General features: G+C 39.3%; 1 protein-coding gene across 1 annotated transcript; it reads right to left on the reverse strand.

Moving 5' to 3' along the window:
* Positions 1–411: 411 nt before the first annotated feature.
* Positions 412–11,738, reverse strand: LOC131774487 (uncharacterized). Its single transcript, XM_059090515.2, has 11 exons — positions 11,587–11,738; positions 11,095–11,184; positions 9,566–9,829; positions 6,582–9,088; positions 5,841–6,114; positions 5,386–5,564; positions 4,486–5,131; positions 3,999–4,175; positions 3,466–3,534; positions 2,099–2,337; positions 412–1,751 (listed from the first exon to the last, which is right to left on the reverse strand). The coding sequence occupies exons 2-11, from the start codon at positions 11,177–11,179 to the stop codon at positions 1,626–1,628; spliced, it is 4,566 nt and encodes a 1,521-aa protein (XP_058946498.2). The 5' UTR covers positions 11,180–11,184; positions 11,587–11,738; the 3' UTR covers positions 412–1,625.
* Between the last annotated feature and the right edge of the window lie 6,404 nt (positions 11,739–18,142).

The raw sequence follows: 18,142 nt of genomic DNA on the forward strand, positions 1-18,142 counted from the left end.
TTTACAGTTAAAAATTAATTTGTAATTTCTCTTCGTGTCTTATGTGGGGATCATAGGAAAAGGAAACGAAACTATAATTTACTTTTTTTCGGCGTACGTTTTCTATGTACGATATCACGCCTGAATCAAACCTTATGGTCTTGAGAATAAAGAATAATGATCCCCAACTTAAGAAGCTCTTGTTTTTTTTTTTAATTATCCTTTTCAGCTTCTAAGGAAAAGTATAGAGCACAGTATGGAAAATATGTACAGGGTGTTAGGCTGTAAAGGGTTGATCTAGGTATTGCTCATTTTAGCGGGGAGACGCCTGCATTGATTAAATTGTGCGGTCTATTAACTCTTACGTCGATGCATACAATAATAGAGAAATTAATAGGTACACCGAAGTTACAAGATTCATCTAATTTTATTGTTTAACATTGGAAAGTTTAAGGTACATCGATATTTTCTCTACAAAATTTGAAATTTCTATTTTTCTGACATTTCTGAAACTATGTATTAGATGAGAGCTTTCTCCATTGGTTCAGTTTAGCTCGGAAACAAGAAAAAAATTCCAAATCATAATTTTGGTATTTCAGAGTGTACAAATGAACTTCTTTGATGAATTGCGGCAAATATCTCCTCACTGAATGAGCTCAAATAAATTAACTAAAATTAATAGTTTGTTAAAAAGAGGTGGCTAAGGTTTTTTTTTTATTTATTCAATCAGTCTTTTGACCCTTTGTAAATCTGGCGTAATCAGGAAACAAATACAAATTTCTGGGGATAAGAGTAGCTTTTCAGATAAAAGTATTTCTGGTAAATGCGAACTAACGGTTTCGTATTCTGGGAATTTGTTCAGCTCTTACGCTGTACCATATCAAACTTGTCTTCTCGAAACATCTTATTTTATGTAAACAAATGTAAATGGCGCGCTTAAGTCGACAGCTCATCTGCGACTTGCTTCTCTCTCGTCTTGACAGTTTGCTGGATCAAAATGAATCCTTTTCTTCTGCGAAACCTTCGGTTTCTATCTAACAATTGGACCATGAACTTCGAGATTCCTACCGCGTGATAGTTGTGGATGAAATATCGTGCGTTGAAGTCGAGAGCAAATAATCTAATTTTTTTAGTATAAATCTACCAGTCGTTCAAAACTTATCAACAAGACAGGCCACTGCTGTAAATGAATAATGATACAAATAGGTCACTTCTCGTGCAGATACATTTTCAGTTGCACCATACCCAATTTCTATCACGGAATTAATGACGAATAGTGTAGCTATAACCGATCAGATTGCAGAATTATTGATTGAACGCGAATAGATCTATATCTTTCAACAAGGATGAAAATGCCTATCCATTTTAACAAAAGTATTCCCGAATTTGAGTATTAAGCGTGCGATGAACAGGACAAAACTTGGAGAGTCCGGAGAAAGTTGGAGATCGTTTCTCAAACCTTGTTAAACCACAAGCAGAGATGATTTTCAAAATCATTCTGAAGATTATTTATGAACGTTTTTAACAATTGAAAATAGAATTAAAGCCCGTGTAAAATAGGGAACGAAAGCGGGGCGGCTTTTTACTGCCCAGCTCTCCGTCAATATATTGTACAAAGTCATCAGATAATAACAAAAGCCTTGGGCTCATTTCTTCTTCTTATGACAGTAAATTTTGATGTTGGCTATTTCTGCAATGTCATAGAGCACTCTGTCGGCGTGGTAGTTTGCACGACCAAGTGTGATGTCTTTCATGAAGATCTGGTTAAACGCCTGCGAAAAGGAGAAAAAAACAATCATGTAGATTAAAGGTTACAAAAGTTAACCTTGCAACCCTTTAGAGTGACTAACAACAAATATCTCTATTCGTTGTTACTACTGTGACTGACTCAAACATGAGAATACAGGAATATAGGACGAGCAAGCCTATATACATAATTTTTATAGTGGGGATGAAATTATGTGCTTTCTCGAGGTTACTTTAAAAAAAGGTAAATACAAGTCTCTAATGATATGACTGGATAGAGGCCCAAAAGACCGCTCAGAAGGTTGGAGACGAAAACCGTTCTCCATGGCAAACTACCATTTAGCTCAAACGGGCTCTTAAGGCTATCACATACCGCTTTGATTTGCCGCACTCTTTGCATGATCGTTACAGCTTTTCCAGCTGCCTTTGGAGGAAGAGATGAACTCTCGAACAGCCCATCAAATGCACGGAACAGATTTCCTAGAAATCGCTCCACACCCTCCCCTCCAAGCGAAGTTATTCTACTGTCCATGGCTTTAACCCAGGCCTTGACACTGATTGTTTCTTGATGCTTCAGTGCTTCATCGCATTTCTTTTCCCATTTCTTTACGCCTGAGACACAAGAGGAAACCGTTTCCCTTAATTTCAACTCGCTCCATGTGAACTTAAAAAAGCAGTGGTTTTTATTTTTCAGGAAGGAAACATGGGCATGATCCATGCCAATATTTCATTTGGGAACACGATGACTTAACCAAAACTTCGTATTTACTCCACCAAAAACTTCGGCGTTTAAATAATTTTCAGTGCTTCAAAAGCAAAAATTTATTCATGGGATGAGTTAATTTTAAACTTCGTAACGATTACTGTAAATTATGTCTAAAAAAAATTAGGTAAAAGAGAAGCATGTCGTTAGTTACAATCACTCTATTTTACTATAAATTTCCATGGATAGGGTAGATCATCCACTTGCGATGTACCTGTTATTATTAGCATTTATTTTCGTTTGCGTTATAAGCCTCGAATAGACGTCGTATTCTTTCGATGAGAGCAGCTTCTTGGAAATGGAGAGCAGTGTTTATTGGAAATTTGTCTGCGTTTGCGACGTTTAACTGAGGGCAGTTTCTATTCGAGATAGACATTTAATTGCGTAAATCATTACAGTATGGGTTTTTGATAAATAATGGTAATTGAACTGAGTGGAGTGTATTTTGGTCTGAAATCGACGATTGATTTCAAAATCGAACGAGCGTGCAGCGCGAGTTTGGTTAGAAATCAAAAGTATAACTTCAGACCAAAATTGCCAAAATGAAGTTAAATTACCACTCTGTTACAAAGATCCAGGACTTTTTTTATTGAACCAATGCTGAGCTGGATTGTAAACCACTGCAAAATTTGCCTTTCATTTTCCTGTAATTTGGATTGGTTACTTTAAACAAGCCTTGAAATATATTTGATGTTGTGTTTAACAATGGTTTTTCATAGGCTGGGAAAAATTTGCGATTTAAAGCCAAAATTGTGCGATTCGCGAATAAATCGCACCAATGAGAGCCAAACAGATTGCAAGGATCCCCAATGATTTCAAAATGATGTAAGAAGTTCATTAAAACTACCGATTACGCGGGTCACGAAACAAATTAAGCTGCACATGTAATTTAGATTACACTTTTGCTCTGAATTTAAAGTCATTGGAAATGAACAATTGCATGGTAATAACTGAAATACTGAAGATACTTCTCTTACCATCGCTAACAAAGTTTAGACTCCTCTTGATTCTTTCCATTTGGTCTTCAGTACCAGAAACTTGCCTCGCTGTTGGAAAAAGGAAAAGATAGATAATCTACTTGTAATCTCGCCTTAAAAAGACTTGGCCTCCATCTTTCATTTACGGTTAAGATAATTCAAGGCCAACTCCAAATCCGCACATGGTATAGAACGAATGAATCATTCAAATGCAGAGAGAGGCATTATGAGATAAAGCAGTATGGATTTCTAATTCGAGAGCAGTATGATAAAAGAAGAGTTCAAATTAAATGTTCTGCATAGAGATGGCGACAATTTTTGACAGAACAACAGCAACAATGAGAGGAAACATTAAATTGATAGAGAAAGATGTCCATTCGTCTTGTCACGAGCATGGGACTAGGAAAAAATTTTGAGTCCCCATGAGAAATCGAACCTCAGATCTTCGGATTCCGCGCTCCGATGCGAGGTCTATTACAAAGTTCCTATGACACGCCTCCTGCATACTGTAAAGTAGTTACGCCAAAACATACCAGAAATCTCGAGCTGTTTCGTGACCCTCTTCAGCTTTCGTGTGAAGTGATCTTTCTCCTTTGCGAAAAGGTATCGCTCGTACATGTAAGTGCCGTACATCTTCTTCACTGTCTTCATCATATCGCGACAAATATCCAGCAACTGATGGTAAATCTTGCATTTCCCGGTTTTTGTAGCTAAAAGAAATGGGCGAAATGTTTCGTTTTGTTTGTTTTATTTTGTGTTCGCGGGCATTGTAAGTCAGTATTTGTACTTTATAAGAATACTGTTAACAAATCTGGTTCCTCAGATGATCTGTTTTACCCTACAAGTGGCTTTCTCTCGGAAAAGCTTTACAACATCATGATCTTGAGCCATAAAAGGGAGATTATGTAAAAAGTTTTGAAAAATTCCTGGCTACAACATAACCTTGATCAAAAATAACAGCTAAAAAAGCAAACAAAATAACGACAACAGCAATAATCGAGTACTGTGATACAAAAATACCTGGTATCTTCCACTTTCTCTTCAGGTTTCCCATGCTGGGGTGACTTGGAGGTGCCCCCTTCTTCACTTCCTTCAAGGGATCATGCTGTTGAATAAGGTCCCAGAACGGCTCAATATTTTCACGTTCATCGGCTGTTTCGGCATCTCTTGTCCTCCTTACTAATCCACGACGTCTCAAGAAAGTTGTCAGTTTCCCTTCCCCTCGGACAGATTCAGGCAAAGAGTTTTTCTCCTCATTTATCAGGCTCCGCTTTTGCTTAGAACTTCCAATATCTGGAAACAAGTAGTTTGCCAGGAACCGTGCCATCCGGGGAACCAACTCTTTGTTGAGGCATGCGTGAAAGGGTAGCGTCTTGACCTCATCAGAGCCCATGACACTAGCATTCACACTCATATTAATGCAACTGGTTGCCAAGGAATCAACAGGGGCCTGGAAACAAATGCTTTGTATTTTGAGCACGTTTTCTAGACCAACGTGTTTAATAGATTTTGATGCCTCAATACCAATAGTGGAATCCCGATCGATTAACGAAAGTGCCTTGCCAGCCGCGTCCAAAACTGCTTTTGTTTTGCCTTTGGAAAATTCAGCGTCGAAAACACTTTGAGTTACGTTGTTCACTCGCCGTTTCTGGTCGAAGTAGATGTCCTAAAAGTGGAGGTAAACGAAAAAGGGAGTAAGTGCTGTTGTTTCCTCTTAATAAAAGTGAAAATGCCAAAAATTAAATTCTTGTTTGCAAAGTAATTAAAACGGTCAATCGAAGAGCAGAGTAAAAAGATTGGCAACATTTCATAAGGTTCGATGATTCATCAGCTGAATTGATCGCAAACAGAAAAGGAGACAGTTCAAACAAATATTTTAATGAAACATTGCATCTTAGGTTTCAAGTCATTTATACGTACTCTGGCATCCTCAAGGTTACCGCTGGCCACCCTTCTTATGTGATCACAGCCGTGGTTGCTTGCAACGCATACGGGGTCTCCTGTCTTGTAGCAACATTTATTCCAGGATGGACACTCAACACAGCTACCAAATACATCACGAGTGCAACATCTGTTCCAATCAGGGCAACCAATGCAGCCTGCATTTCGAAAAAAAAACATTGAAGAGAGGAAGAGGCACGAGTCTTCCGCTAGCAGGGTAGGAAACTCTTCCTCTAAATACAGACACAGAGAAGTGAAAAAACTTTCGCTAATGCTTTTTCTATCCTTTGTGCATTGATTATGATCGGAGATTTTAAAAATTTTCCCCTCCACAGAAAAGAAAAGAAGACAAACAAAAAACAAAAACATAATGAAACAAAAACAAGCCGAACAAAACACTTCAAGTTTGAAAGAAAGTTCGCCCTACGACTTACTCTTCGTGCACTGGTTCAATTTACAGCTGCTGTTGTATCGTTGCTCTGCCAGCCAAACTTCTCTGTTTCTCTCATTCAGAATATTCTCCTCTTCGTCCAGCTTTTGTCTATAGTATTCTTCGTTCTTTGTGGCCTTGCGGTAGTAGTTCTTAGCTTCTTTGAGGTTGTCTGTTGCTTGATGAATGAAGTTATCTGCTTCTGTGGCTGCTGCCTTGATCAACGTATCTACTGCACTGAGGACCTTGTCATGAATACCAGGAAGACATCCATAAGCCTGAGATTAAAATATTCAAACAGTAAATACGTTTAACAAAAGAATAAAAAATTTCTGAGATCAATTTAGGGAGACTATTGTTTTCGCAAACTGAAAAAAGTCTATGAAACCAATGATGCCAGGCATGTTATTTAACTAGCCTATCGTTTACAGTTCAAGTGATGAAAGGAAAAATTTATTGAAAACATCGTTAGATTTTATTCAAATGGGAAATGTGGAATAGAGAATGTTTTATAGCGTATCTAGGAGCCTTATATCTACCTTGTTCAATTAATTTACACTGCTCAAGGCATTGCTTATATTTTTTTCTCCATTTTTCCTTTCCTTGGCCAGTTTACTCTAATCCATGTCCAATAAAGATCATCATCAAGCAGTTATTTTCCACGAATCTCTTTGCCATTTCAAATTTTGGAACTTATCTGATTTGATTTATTCATTGTATACCTATGGTCTAACTACCCTTTCACCTGAAATGAGGACGCCTCAGAATTTCCCAAAACTTCTGGAGATGAGACGTACAACCCAGTCGACGAAATGTCAAATAGATTTCCCTGAACAGGAAATTCTGTACCGGAGTCAGAAATCTTTATTTCTGTTGGAGATCCTGTACCAAGAACTCTGGCAAATCCAACAAGTTTAACCTTGACATCAAACGGAGCAATGCTGACATCTAATCTCGGGCCACTTTTAGATATTTCCTTGCTCTCTTGCACCACAATAAAGCCATCGGACAACACGAAAGGAGACTTAGTGTAGGAGGAAGTCAGATGGATATGATCAGAGTTATTCATCTCAACCGCAGAGTCAAAATGCCGATCAAAGATATGAAGTTTTCCTCTCATGGTGAGATTGGTTTTGGTTTTCATAGCTGGGTCATAGATCACTTCCAAACCACCCACGAAGGGTGCATAGGCAAGTGGAAAGGGAAGAGTTGCGTTGATTCCCATAGCTTCTGCAACGTGATACATTGTGACCTCAGATAGCTTGGACTCTACTCGGCTATAGTCTGGTTGCATTGCTTGATAAGAGATTGAACAGGGTGCCGTTATTTCATGTCCACTGCCTGACTTTCCAAGAGTCATTCTTCCTGTTAGCGGAAGCTTTTGCAAGGGAACTGAATTCATTATTTCAGTGTTAAGGGATAGCTGATCGAATGTCAAGTATCCACCGTTGTGTGATCGGTAAATAGCATCCTCGCTCTTCATGGACAGCTCCACACTACCGTTGTCAAAGTTGATATTTCCAGCGAAGGAAAGTTGTTCTTTTGGAAATGTTAACTTAGACTGCACATTAAAGGACGAGTCATCGTTGATAGTGAGTTGCAGCATGTTGTCTCGCAGTACAAGGCCATTACCTAAAACATAGTTGCGATTTACCATCCCAGCCAGATTGAATCCATCTCGTTTCACAAGACCTTGGATCCGGTACCATTGATCGCTTTCGAGCATGCTTTTTGCCGCCTTACACATCTTATCATGGCGGCACTCCCCAGGCATTCGGAAGAGACCAACCATGGAGATTCCGCGTTCGAAAGAGAGTCCAGATAGTGTTGGATTCTCGAATAAAGAATCGTCGTCATCTAAAGAGAGAACCAGAGACGTGTTGAAGCTGTTCCTTAGCAATTTTTTCAACTTATCCACATCATATCCTGTCAAAGCCTCGATTATAAACGGCATGGGTATCTTTGGAAATATAAAACCGACGGATGTCTTAAGTTTCCCTTTGTCTTCATAAACGACTGCTTCAGCTTCCGTAGCTTTGTCAACACCAGGGAAATTTCCAAGACCTGAAATGTGAATGTAACGATTCTTTTGCTTATCTGAGGTGGCCGATTTGATTTTTGGTTGGATAAAGTCGAAATCACTCATTTGACTGTTTTGAACGATGGCATCACTTTCAGCATCTGGTATAAACGAAAGTCCATACTGTTGAGCGAGTAACTTCACCGACATCTTTTCTGCCTTTCCTGTGATAAAAACAACTTTAGTCTCTTCCTCTGTTTTCAAGGTAATATTTGCCTTTGCCCCTCCCAGCTCCGATACCCCATGGCCCTCAAACGACCACGTGTTGAATTCATCTCCAACTCGATGGCGAAACGTTACATCTGTCTCAGATACGTTCAAAAGGCCGGGAATTACGGCGACAGTGTCAGATAACTTTGCATGTACAGTGAAGGTTTCTTGGTGAATATTGTAACTGAAGTGATCTATGTTCACAGAGGATAGATCTGGAAACCCATTAGGTAGGACCCTTATTCTCGAACTGGGTGACAATGCTTTCAAGGTCTGTTCCACGCTGACCTGTTCGTGGCGAGAAGTTATGAATTTCACCAAAGGTGGGTTAACAACTACTGCGACTTTGACCGGCTTCCTCTCTTCGCTCCCGAGGCGGAATGGAAGCAGGAGGGTCAATCCTTTAGAAATATGAGCTTGTAATTCATCTGCTAGGATTCCATCACCGAACGACTTTAGTGGAAGCTTGTCAACGTCTCCCGTTGAAGCAACAAAGCCAAAATTTGTGCGGCTCTTTCGGAAAACTCGCGTTTTTGCGATAAGGTGGTTTATGAACGGGATCTTGAATAGGTCATCACTGACGAGTTTTATGAGAGCTCGCGAAGGGAGATCGTGTTTGAACTCTAGCAAGACTGAAAACACACTTTTCTTTCCGGGCGTTTTATGTATGAACACTTTGCAATCGGTAGAATGGGTGTCAGAGAGAAGCGGGTCTCCAGAAATCATGAATACATAATCATCATTTCCTTTAAAAACTGAGTACATCTCAACGTCTGTTAGAAAGAGTTCCTTTAGAGTATCGACGTTCATTCCTGCATGTTCAACACTTTTCTTCTCTGAGAGCTCGGATGCAACATCGTACACGTTAAGTCTGTCTGCCGCTGCCACCATGGTGTGATGATCACCAATTTTGGACTCTTCGATCTTCACTTTTGCTGTCATGTTGCCTTGTTTCCATTTGCCTTTGGAAAAGATAAGAAAGTTTCGTTAATCAAAATCTACAATTTTGAAATGATGAATGAATGCGACTGGAAAATCGTGAAAAACGTAATGATGCGAATGAGCGTCAAGTAATTAAATTTCAATGAAAAATAGCTACAAAATAGCTATTGCTATAAAGATTGGACCACATTCGCGATTTTATGGCTATTTAAAAGACCCCAGTTCCACTATATCTTGGGGAAATAGTTTTTTATGGTAAACAAGAGCAAGCTCAATACCAATCAAGGGTCACAACTGCCCACCGGCCATTTCACGATATATTTGATCGTCGGACCAATGTTTTGGTAATTCTGAGGATCGCTTTCAATTTATTATTTAGGAATTTTTAGTCAACTTAACCACATAATGATGATTATATGTGCATTGTCGTATCTGATAAGTTAATCTGTTGAAATCATACATCATTCTTTTTTAACATAAAGTTGATAGGGACTTACCTTCCGCGTTGAACTGCCACTTCCCTTCTGGTCTATTCTTGTCATACTTGAATGTCATTTTCACGTCATTTAGAGTCATTGCTTGTCCAAGGAGGCTGACGGGATCCTCCAGGTCGGCAGTAACTGTAACTTTACCTTTGTTAGTGCTGTATTCAAACTTGTCTGTTTTCAGCTCTGATAAGGAAGGGAAGCCGTCTGGCATCGAAGGCATAGAGCCCAGTGGAACGATTTTTTGAAGAAGATGCTCGGCCGACGAGATGTCTTCTGTTTGCAAAAAAATCAATCGTCTTAAAAATAATGATAATAAGAAGAGTCACTTTGAATTGACGAATTCAAATTTTGGCTTTGAATTTTTGACTATGAAACTTAAATGGTCACGATTAATTAAATGAAATTGGCGTCGGTCGTCTAACTGGGTCTACTTTGTTCGAGTTCTATGTTGTCTTAACTGAAAGAGCCGACTCGGTGTCATTTCTTGGACCTCGTAGCAAAGGATTCCGCCTGCAACGAAATCGAAAAAGGGACGGCCAAGACCAGTTTACTTTTTTATTAATTGAATTAAGTCAAATTAATCAACTTAAACTCAAGCAAGAATTTGTTTACGTTTTTGTGTTTTGCAACTTTCCTGTCCTTTGAAATCTGAAGATGAAAGCTCTTGAATTAGTCATAGACAATCCGGGGAAAGTTTCGCGAGCGAAAAACGTACAGTTAATAAACATAATTAGGGCAATTGTTTAAACAAGAAAGAACAAGAATAAAGCGCCTATTTATTTTTCCATTTATTCAGCAGTTTAACCGTTAAGTGAAGAGTTTGTTTTGAAATTGCCCACATTTCCTAAATTTTTCTCGCACAGGTACCATTCTCTACTTGCAAGGTGCTACATTCTTGTACTTGCTGAGGTTACATAAACCATTTGACGAGTCTTTTGAAAGGCGCCCGATAGCCAGCGTAATTCTATGTTCTGATTCTTCTACTTTTAAATTAAACGTTCTCTTATCTTTATTATCGGGTAATCTCAATAATTCTGCGTAGCAGTAAGAAAAGTATATCCTTTAAAGAAATTTTGGCAATTATTATAGAACTCTTGAAATAAGTAACTCTGATTTCAATATCCAGGTAAATTGAGTGTATAATTAAGCCCCGATTATTTTAAACTAATAGCTAAGTTCCAGATTTGAAAACGGTGGCCTTAGATTTATCTTCTTAACCGTAAATTCTTAGAGAATAGATTTTGGCACCGAAGCCCTCTCAGTCTAAGCAAATTTCCTTCAGATAATAAAGGAGATCCTATCAGAATATGTCGGAATTTGTTCGTATCACAGTGGGATTCCCAGAGTTGGCTCATATATTTATCCCTCTTAGACACATCTAAACAGCCACGTATGGAAATAAAATGCTAAGACAATCGATGCTTAAACCAAGATGAAACATGAAATACAGTGAATGTGAATTAGTATAAACATCGCTATCATTCTCCTCTTTTCTCGCATAAATTTCCGATTTTCACATAATCCTATTGTTATTTTACCTTTGTCAAAGTCATCTTCAGCTTGACAAACGAGAGATAAAGAGAGAAGTCCAAGAATTACTCGAAGAGACGAAGACAACTTCATGTTACCTGCAATAGGAGTAATAGAACAAGCTATGAGTTACGAGTCGAAAGATCACTGAACATCTGACATTGGTGAGAAACGTGGTTTGCCAACCAAGGCGAAAATCACAAGTTAGCGTCAATCATAGAATCTTAATACCCTTAAAAGGAAAGAAGCCATAAAATACAAAACGATAAGAAACCTAAGTAAATTCCAATTAAGAAAGAACAAATATAGTAAATGCATTTGACGTGATGTTCAAATTCAAAACGAAGATCGTCGTCCTAGTCTGAAATCCTGGCTGTAATCATAAATGCAATGGCAATGGCGTGAAATAATTCTAAAAAAGTGCTTCAATAAAACGAAAGACAGACTTCAAAGGAGATGCGTCGGGTTCAATTTAGGCTCTTATAGTGGAAATCACTTACCGACTAATTATTCTCGAGAACTCAGCGTATTTCAAATGTCTTCTGTCTCTGGTACTAATTTCCTGGCGACATCGCCCGAGACCTTTTCTCGTTAATCACTGTAGGAATGCTATAATTCTAGAGAGGGAAAAAGAAAGTTTGCTTTCAGACAATCTTGCCACAAATATTGAATGTTCTGCTCCTTTTCCCGCTTTGCTGACTTCATGTTAAATTCATCACGAATACCGGTTGTCTTCACGGTGTCGCTTTCAAAGTTCTTTCATGCATATTGATACGTTTACTAAACTTGTCACATGGTGGCTTGAACTCCCGTTTCCTTGGCAACCCTGGTCAGAGAAATTGTATTACAAATGTGTAACGTTCGTTAGTTTGAAATCGCATGATATTTAGCGCTGAAGGAACGTTCGCAGACAAAAGTGCTTCAAGCTACGACTACTTTTTCTGCCAATTAAGCTTTGCTCGATTTCAGTTGGATGATTTTCCTACCACAAGACGGTAGTTTAAAATCCTCTGTGATAATCTCCTATAGTTTCGCTCATTCACAATGTTTTTAATGGCCACAGCAGGAAGTGTGTTTCAATCTAGATGCGTGAATGGGCAGTCAAACCCGTTGCGAACGTTGTTTCATTATTGGTCAACACGGAGTTTGTATCGTTCAACCCTCATAAACTTGTAGCTTTTGTATGTTTCTAAGCCTTTGATTGCTCATAATTCAGAAGGGATTTAGAAGATTACGTTGTGTTAGATTTCGGTTGAGCTATTTGTGACGAGTTGAACTTTTTAAAATGAGTCGTGACCACCCAGAAAATGCAAATCAAAACGACTTCCCAAGTGTCTTTCCTATTTTAACGAGTCCAACTGTCTAGCAATGCGCAAGCAGAGAAAACAAAACGCCAGTCTCCAAAAAATTGATCAGCTAAATCAAGCCACAAGCTTCTTGAACTATCGTGTATATCAGCCTTGAGAACCTTAGATGGTAGAACACAAACCTACCATGCCAACCAGAAATGCAACCACCTTAGTATGCGAAGTGACGGCGTTATGTTGCAGAGACAGTTGTGTAGCCAGAGTGAGATGGTTTGGGGTTGACGCTAAATTGTCTTATCGTTGTTCTTGACTTGAATTCTTGGCTAACAATTGCGTCTCTTTGCTTGAGCCGGTCCAGTTGTTTGTTTAGTTACTACCAAGTTGTTAACACAGCAAGATGTCGGTGATATTATCTTGATTAAAATGCGATAGCTTAACCCAGAACATAGCTCATGTTCTCAGTTGTTCATACAGGCTCACTAAGCAGGGCAAATAATGGTGAAAGAGTGCAAACAAACCAAAGTAATCACGACAGCCAATCAGAACAATGGAATAATCACGTGAAAAAATGAAAATTCATGGTTAAAACCAGCAAACCGCTCGAAGCATGGGAAAACGCGTGACCAAATGGCATTTGGTTTTAGTCTTGAGTCTGATTGGTTGAAAAAGTGGCGGAAGCTTTCTTGACCAATCACAGAGTGAAGCCAACAAAAATTGAAGTAAACATGGTTTTCTTTCGGTACACAATTGAAATTTGTTTACAACAACAAGAGAAGAATGAATTGATTTTCAAATTAGGACAATACAGGGAAATCAGAGATCTAAAATATTAAGGCTTTACATGCAGGGCATGAACTCGTTCCTGCTGGTACCAGGTGTGCGCGTTGTGAGCCAGGAAGCCATTAGTCGATCCTACAGTGTGGTAACCAGAAATTTTTTTGCGGTTAATTTTTATGAACAACTAATGGTTAAAATCTGTCAATTTTTTACGCCTAACGACTAGACTTTTTTGGCCGTTTCACGGCTAAGGGTTAACCTTTGGTGGTGGCCCACAACTGTCACGGCAAAAGAAATAACCTCGCGGCAAAAGAAAAAGACTCATGGCAAAAAGAAGAACCTCAGGGCAAAAAGGAAAAGACTCACGGCAAGGGAAAAAGACTTTTGCTGTGAGTTTTTTCTTTTGCCGTGAGGTTATTTCTTTTGCTGTGAGTCTTTTTCTTTTGCTGTGAGTCTTTTGTTTTAGCTATAAGTCTTTATCTTTTTGCCGTGAAGTTTTTTCTTTTGTTGTGAGTCTTTTTGTTTTTGCTGTGAGGTTTTTTCTTTTGCCGTGAGTCTTACTCTTTTTGCCGTGAGGTTCTTTCTTTTGGTGGTGAGGTTCTTCCTTTTGCCGCATTGTGGGCCACCGTATTAACCCCTTGAGAGTTTGGGAACTCGTGGAAAGCTTGTGAACCACTCGCCGGCTCGTGATTTACAAACTATCGAACGGGTCTATTGCTTTTATAAAATACAGCTAAAATGTTTCAGTTTTAATATGGGTTAAATAATAAACGATAGGTACCGTAAAATTCCGGTTTTAAGCCCTGGGCTTATACAACTCCTTAATAGGTTTTAGGTGGGCTAGCACTTGTAAACGGAGGGGGCTTATGAGCGGAATTAAAAAAAGTTTCGAAATGAGCCACAGCAGCGGTAATCGAAATACCTTTTTAATTTTACTAATTTTTAATTAAATTTTGAAGTCTCATTATAAATCAAATGAATTTCAATTTTAGGAACAAAATCAAAACTTAACATCGTGAACGTACTAACCGGAACGCAACAAACCGGAAATTAAAAATTATAATTCTAGATCATGACGGCATGGCTTCCTGCGCTTAATTCTCTTAGTTAATTTGACGTCATCATAGTTTACTGAGTGACCTGGCTTTCTGCTTCGGACTCGTCGCCATCATCGTAAACGTCATTGTCTGAGTCATCTCTCTCAAGACGAAACTCTACATCATCTTCAAGGACTTCATCAGGTGATGGCATCTAGCTTGTGGTCGGGAATCCCTTCAATGTTAATTTCATTATTGTCCGATCCACTAAGATCCAAAGAAATTCCGCATTTCTTGAAGCTTCTTACGATGGCTTCTTTTTTCTGACTCACTTCCTGCATCGCTCTACCCACCCAACTGGTCAGAAGAAATCGCCTGTCTAATGCAACCAGTTTGTCTTCAGTACACAACTGCAAATTTTGTGTTTGAAGTAGAGGGTCTCAATGGGGTGATGGCTTTTACGGCTATCGGTTAAAATTTTGGCCAATTTCCGGCTAACGGTTAACACCTTTCCATTGTTTCCACCAGACATATTTTTTACGGTTAACTTTTTTTACGACTAACGGTTAAAATTTGTCAATTTTTACGTCTAACAGCTAAATATTTTGGCCGTTTTACGGCTAACGGTTAACCCCATTGAGACCCTCGAAGTAATGCAGGGTTCAGCAATAGTACTTAATATTAAGAAAACAAGGAAAACTAGAGAGGAGCTAATATCCGGGGTAGCTTATAATCGGATGAATATTTTTGTTTTCAAGTAGATGGGCCTATAACCAGGTGGGCTTTAAGCTGAGGAGCTTACAACCGGAATTTTACGGTATTTGACCAATCAGGGCGCTCGTAGTGCATTCCTCATGTTATCATGAAAAATAAGAACTTCGCTTCTGTAAACAAAATAATCGAAATGTGTCCATGCACTTAAAATATAAACTTACTGAGCACTTCAAATTCCACATTTTTGTTTACCAATTTGATTGAGTGAGAATCTATTTCTAATACACCATTTGCGCACCTTGAGGAGAGCTTCGTTAATCTCTTCAATAATAGACACATTCGGCTAAAAAGACACGTGGCTTGAATAGGGTGTTAACATCAGTTCAAAATGGCGGCTGTACGCTTCTGTTGTCGAAGTCATGTGCAGTGCTGTTCGTGTTATTACTTTATTGAGATCAGAAATTGGTCAAAAACCTTGAGAAATTTCCCTAAAATCCGTATTTTGACTTGTTCAGACTGGCTGACACAGGGACGAAAGAAAAATGCCGGTGAAAAGAGCTAAAAGTTTTTTCGAGAAGGGTTTGTTTATGATATTTACACGTGCGAGGAATCCGGCGATTTTTATGTGAAAGCACGTTGCTATCGATCGCTTCGTAAGAGTGAGGATCCGCATTATTTAGCAATAATTTTAAAGGAACATAATGATAAGGCAGCAGTTTCCAGAGCACATTGCTCTTGTAAAGGAGGAAGCGGTAGACACTGCAATCATGTTTCGGCATTGTTATATCAACTTAATGATTATTCATGCTTAGACATTAAAATATCCCTATTGACGTTACTTGTGCTAGTCGTCTTCAATCGTGGCATATCCCCAGGGCTTCTTCCATCTGCCCTTTACCTGTGATGGGGACTCATTATGCCCGTGCTGAAACCGATCGTGATGAAGAAAGAAAGAGAGATCCTGTCAAATTTAAACTGCACTATGCAAGAAGCCTTGCCACTAGAAAAGGTCTTCCAAAGTGCCATGTGATGGAGCAGGTCGATATTCTGAAATGAAAGAAATCCCTCCTCCATTTTCTTATATATTAAGTGATAAAAAGAATCCTTTCTAATTAACACAGTATTTGGAAATATTCCGCTTAGTGCTTGCTTGGTATATCAGTTACAAGACCATGGTCGACCCAATACAAGGTTTGTTATTAACCGCACAAGGGGCAATTTTGTTGCAGACAATGTTGCTGTGCAGTGTTCTGAGTTTATTGATCTCCCAGTTGGTATTGACAACAAGACATCCTTTGATTTTACTGAACTGAACATTTTAAACCAGCCTGACCTGACTTCTTTCTTCACTGGCCACATAGTCATAGATGAAAGTGAATCTAACTCTTTGGAACAGAGAACAATGTTGCAAGGTGAATCAGCTGAATGGTTAAAACAGCATCAGTTCAGACTTACTGCATCAAATTTTGGAAAAGTCAATTCAAGGATTCAGAGGTATTAAGAGTCAATGCTGAAGAGTATTTTTTGCCCCAAGGATTTTTCTAATGTACAAGCAATTTCACATGGGAAGGGAAAAGATGAAAAGATGATCCCCCTTTAGGATCAACACCAAGAAGACACTTTAATGTTTAATGTTGTGTGAGATTTGTATGTACTGTAACTTTCACTGTGCCTCTGAAGTGCACTTGGGACTTCAATCTTCAGTTCAGTTGTGTAATGTGTGGATAAATACCTTAGCTATTACATAATCTATATTCTATTGGCTAGCACACCCTTAACCGCAGCCACGTGATTATGCTCATATATCATTGTGTGTAATTAACTTCATGGTATTCTAATAAAGCAGTTGTGTAGAGCACTTTGTCTTCGCGCACTTTACTCTATAGTAGTACATGACGAACCCTAATACACGACAACTGGCGACGAGGATGGCTACTCTTGGAGCGATTGAGTTCTTTGACCCCAGTTCAGAAGACTGGAACGCATACTGCGAACGTTTCGATGAATACGTGATCGCGAACCAAATAAAAGAAGAAAGAAGATTGTGGCCACGTTCCTGAGCTCAATAGGCAGCGAGACCTACAACATCTTGAGAGATTTACTAGCCCCGGTGAAGCCATCTAGCGTAAAGCTTACATATTTGGTCACAACTTTACGAGATCACTATGAGCCCAAGCCGATCGTCATCGCGTAACGTTTTAACTTCCACAAGCGCGAACAGCTCGAGGGGGAAGGTGTGGCGGCGTACAGTGCAGCACTAAAGAAGTGTACAGAACACGGCGCATTTCTAGAGGAAGCCCTTAGAGACTGATTCGTCCGTGGCCTGAGAAGCAGACAAATTCAGAAAGGACTCTTGCCAGAAAAAAGTCTCACATGGAAAACAACAGTATAAATGGCGTTGGCAATGGAAGTTGCTGATAAGCAGGCCAAAAACTTCAGGAATTCGCCTGCAGATGGTGGCATACATCATGTGAGATCACCGCATCCGCTAAAAGCGACAAAGCCAAAGAAACCGTGTTTCCGTTGTGGCGAAGACCACATGCCTCAAAAATGCCGATTTAAATAAGAATTATGTCGGAATTGTAAGTCAAAATGGCATATCGCCAAAGTTTGTAAGAAGAAAGCACCCGCATCCTCAGGTGGTTACGCCCATAGATCACGTTCGAATCAAGGTGGGAGAGGACAACCAGTTCGGTTCGTGGAGGACGACATCCTTCAAAAAGAGCCAAACGACAACTTCAAACTATTTCACCTTCACCAGGAAAAGCCTGAACCATCCATCATGGTTCTTGTAAAGGTGAATCGTGTAAGCCATTCGATGGAGTTGGACACTGGTGCGTCAGTTTCAATCATATCCGAGGAGGCATGGAGAAGGCGGTTCCCGGAAAGTCCCATTAGAGGAGTCCCAAATCAAGTTGAAGACTTACAGAGGAGAAGCTCTCGAAATTATCGGACAAGCACTGGTGGAAGTAACATATTAAGATCAGACCACCAAGTTGCCGCTCCAAATTCTAAAAAGAAGCGGACCAAACCTACTTGAAAGGAACTGGCTAAAGAACATTAAGTTAAATTGGGGATCCATTAAGAAGATAAGTTGTGAGTTAGATAGCATGCTATCTAGACATCAATCAGTATTCAAGGATAAGCTAGGTACTATGCAAGGCGTTAAGGCTAAACTATTAGTCAAGCCCGAATCAAGTTTTTCAAACCGCGCCAAGTTC

Source organism: Pocillopora verrucosa, chromosome 3 (assembly GCF_036669915.1).
Source record: "Pocillopora verrucosa isolate sample1 chromosome 3, ASM3666991v2, whole genome shotgun sequence".
NCBI classification, from domain to species: Eukaryota; Metazoa; Cnidaria; class Anthozoa; order Scleractinia; family Pocilloporidae; genus Pocillopora; species Pocillopora verrucosa.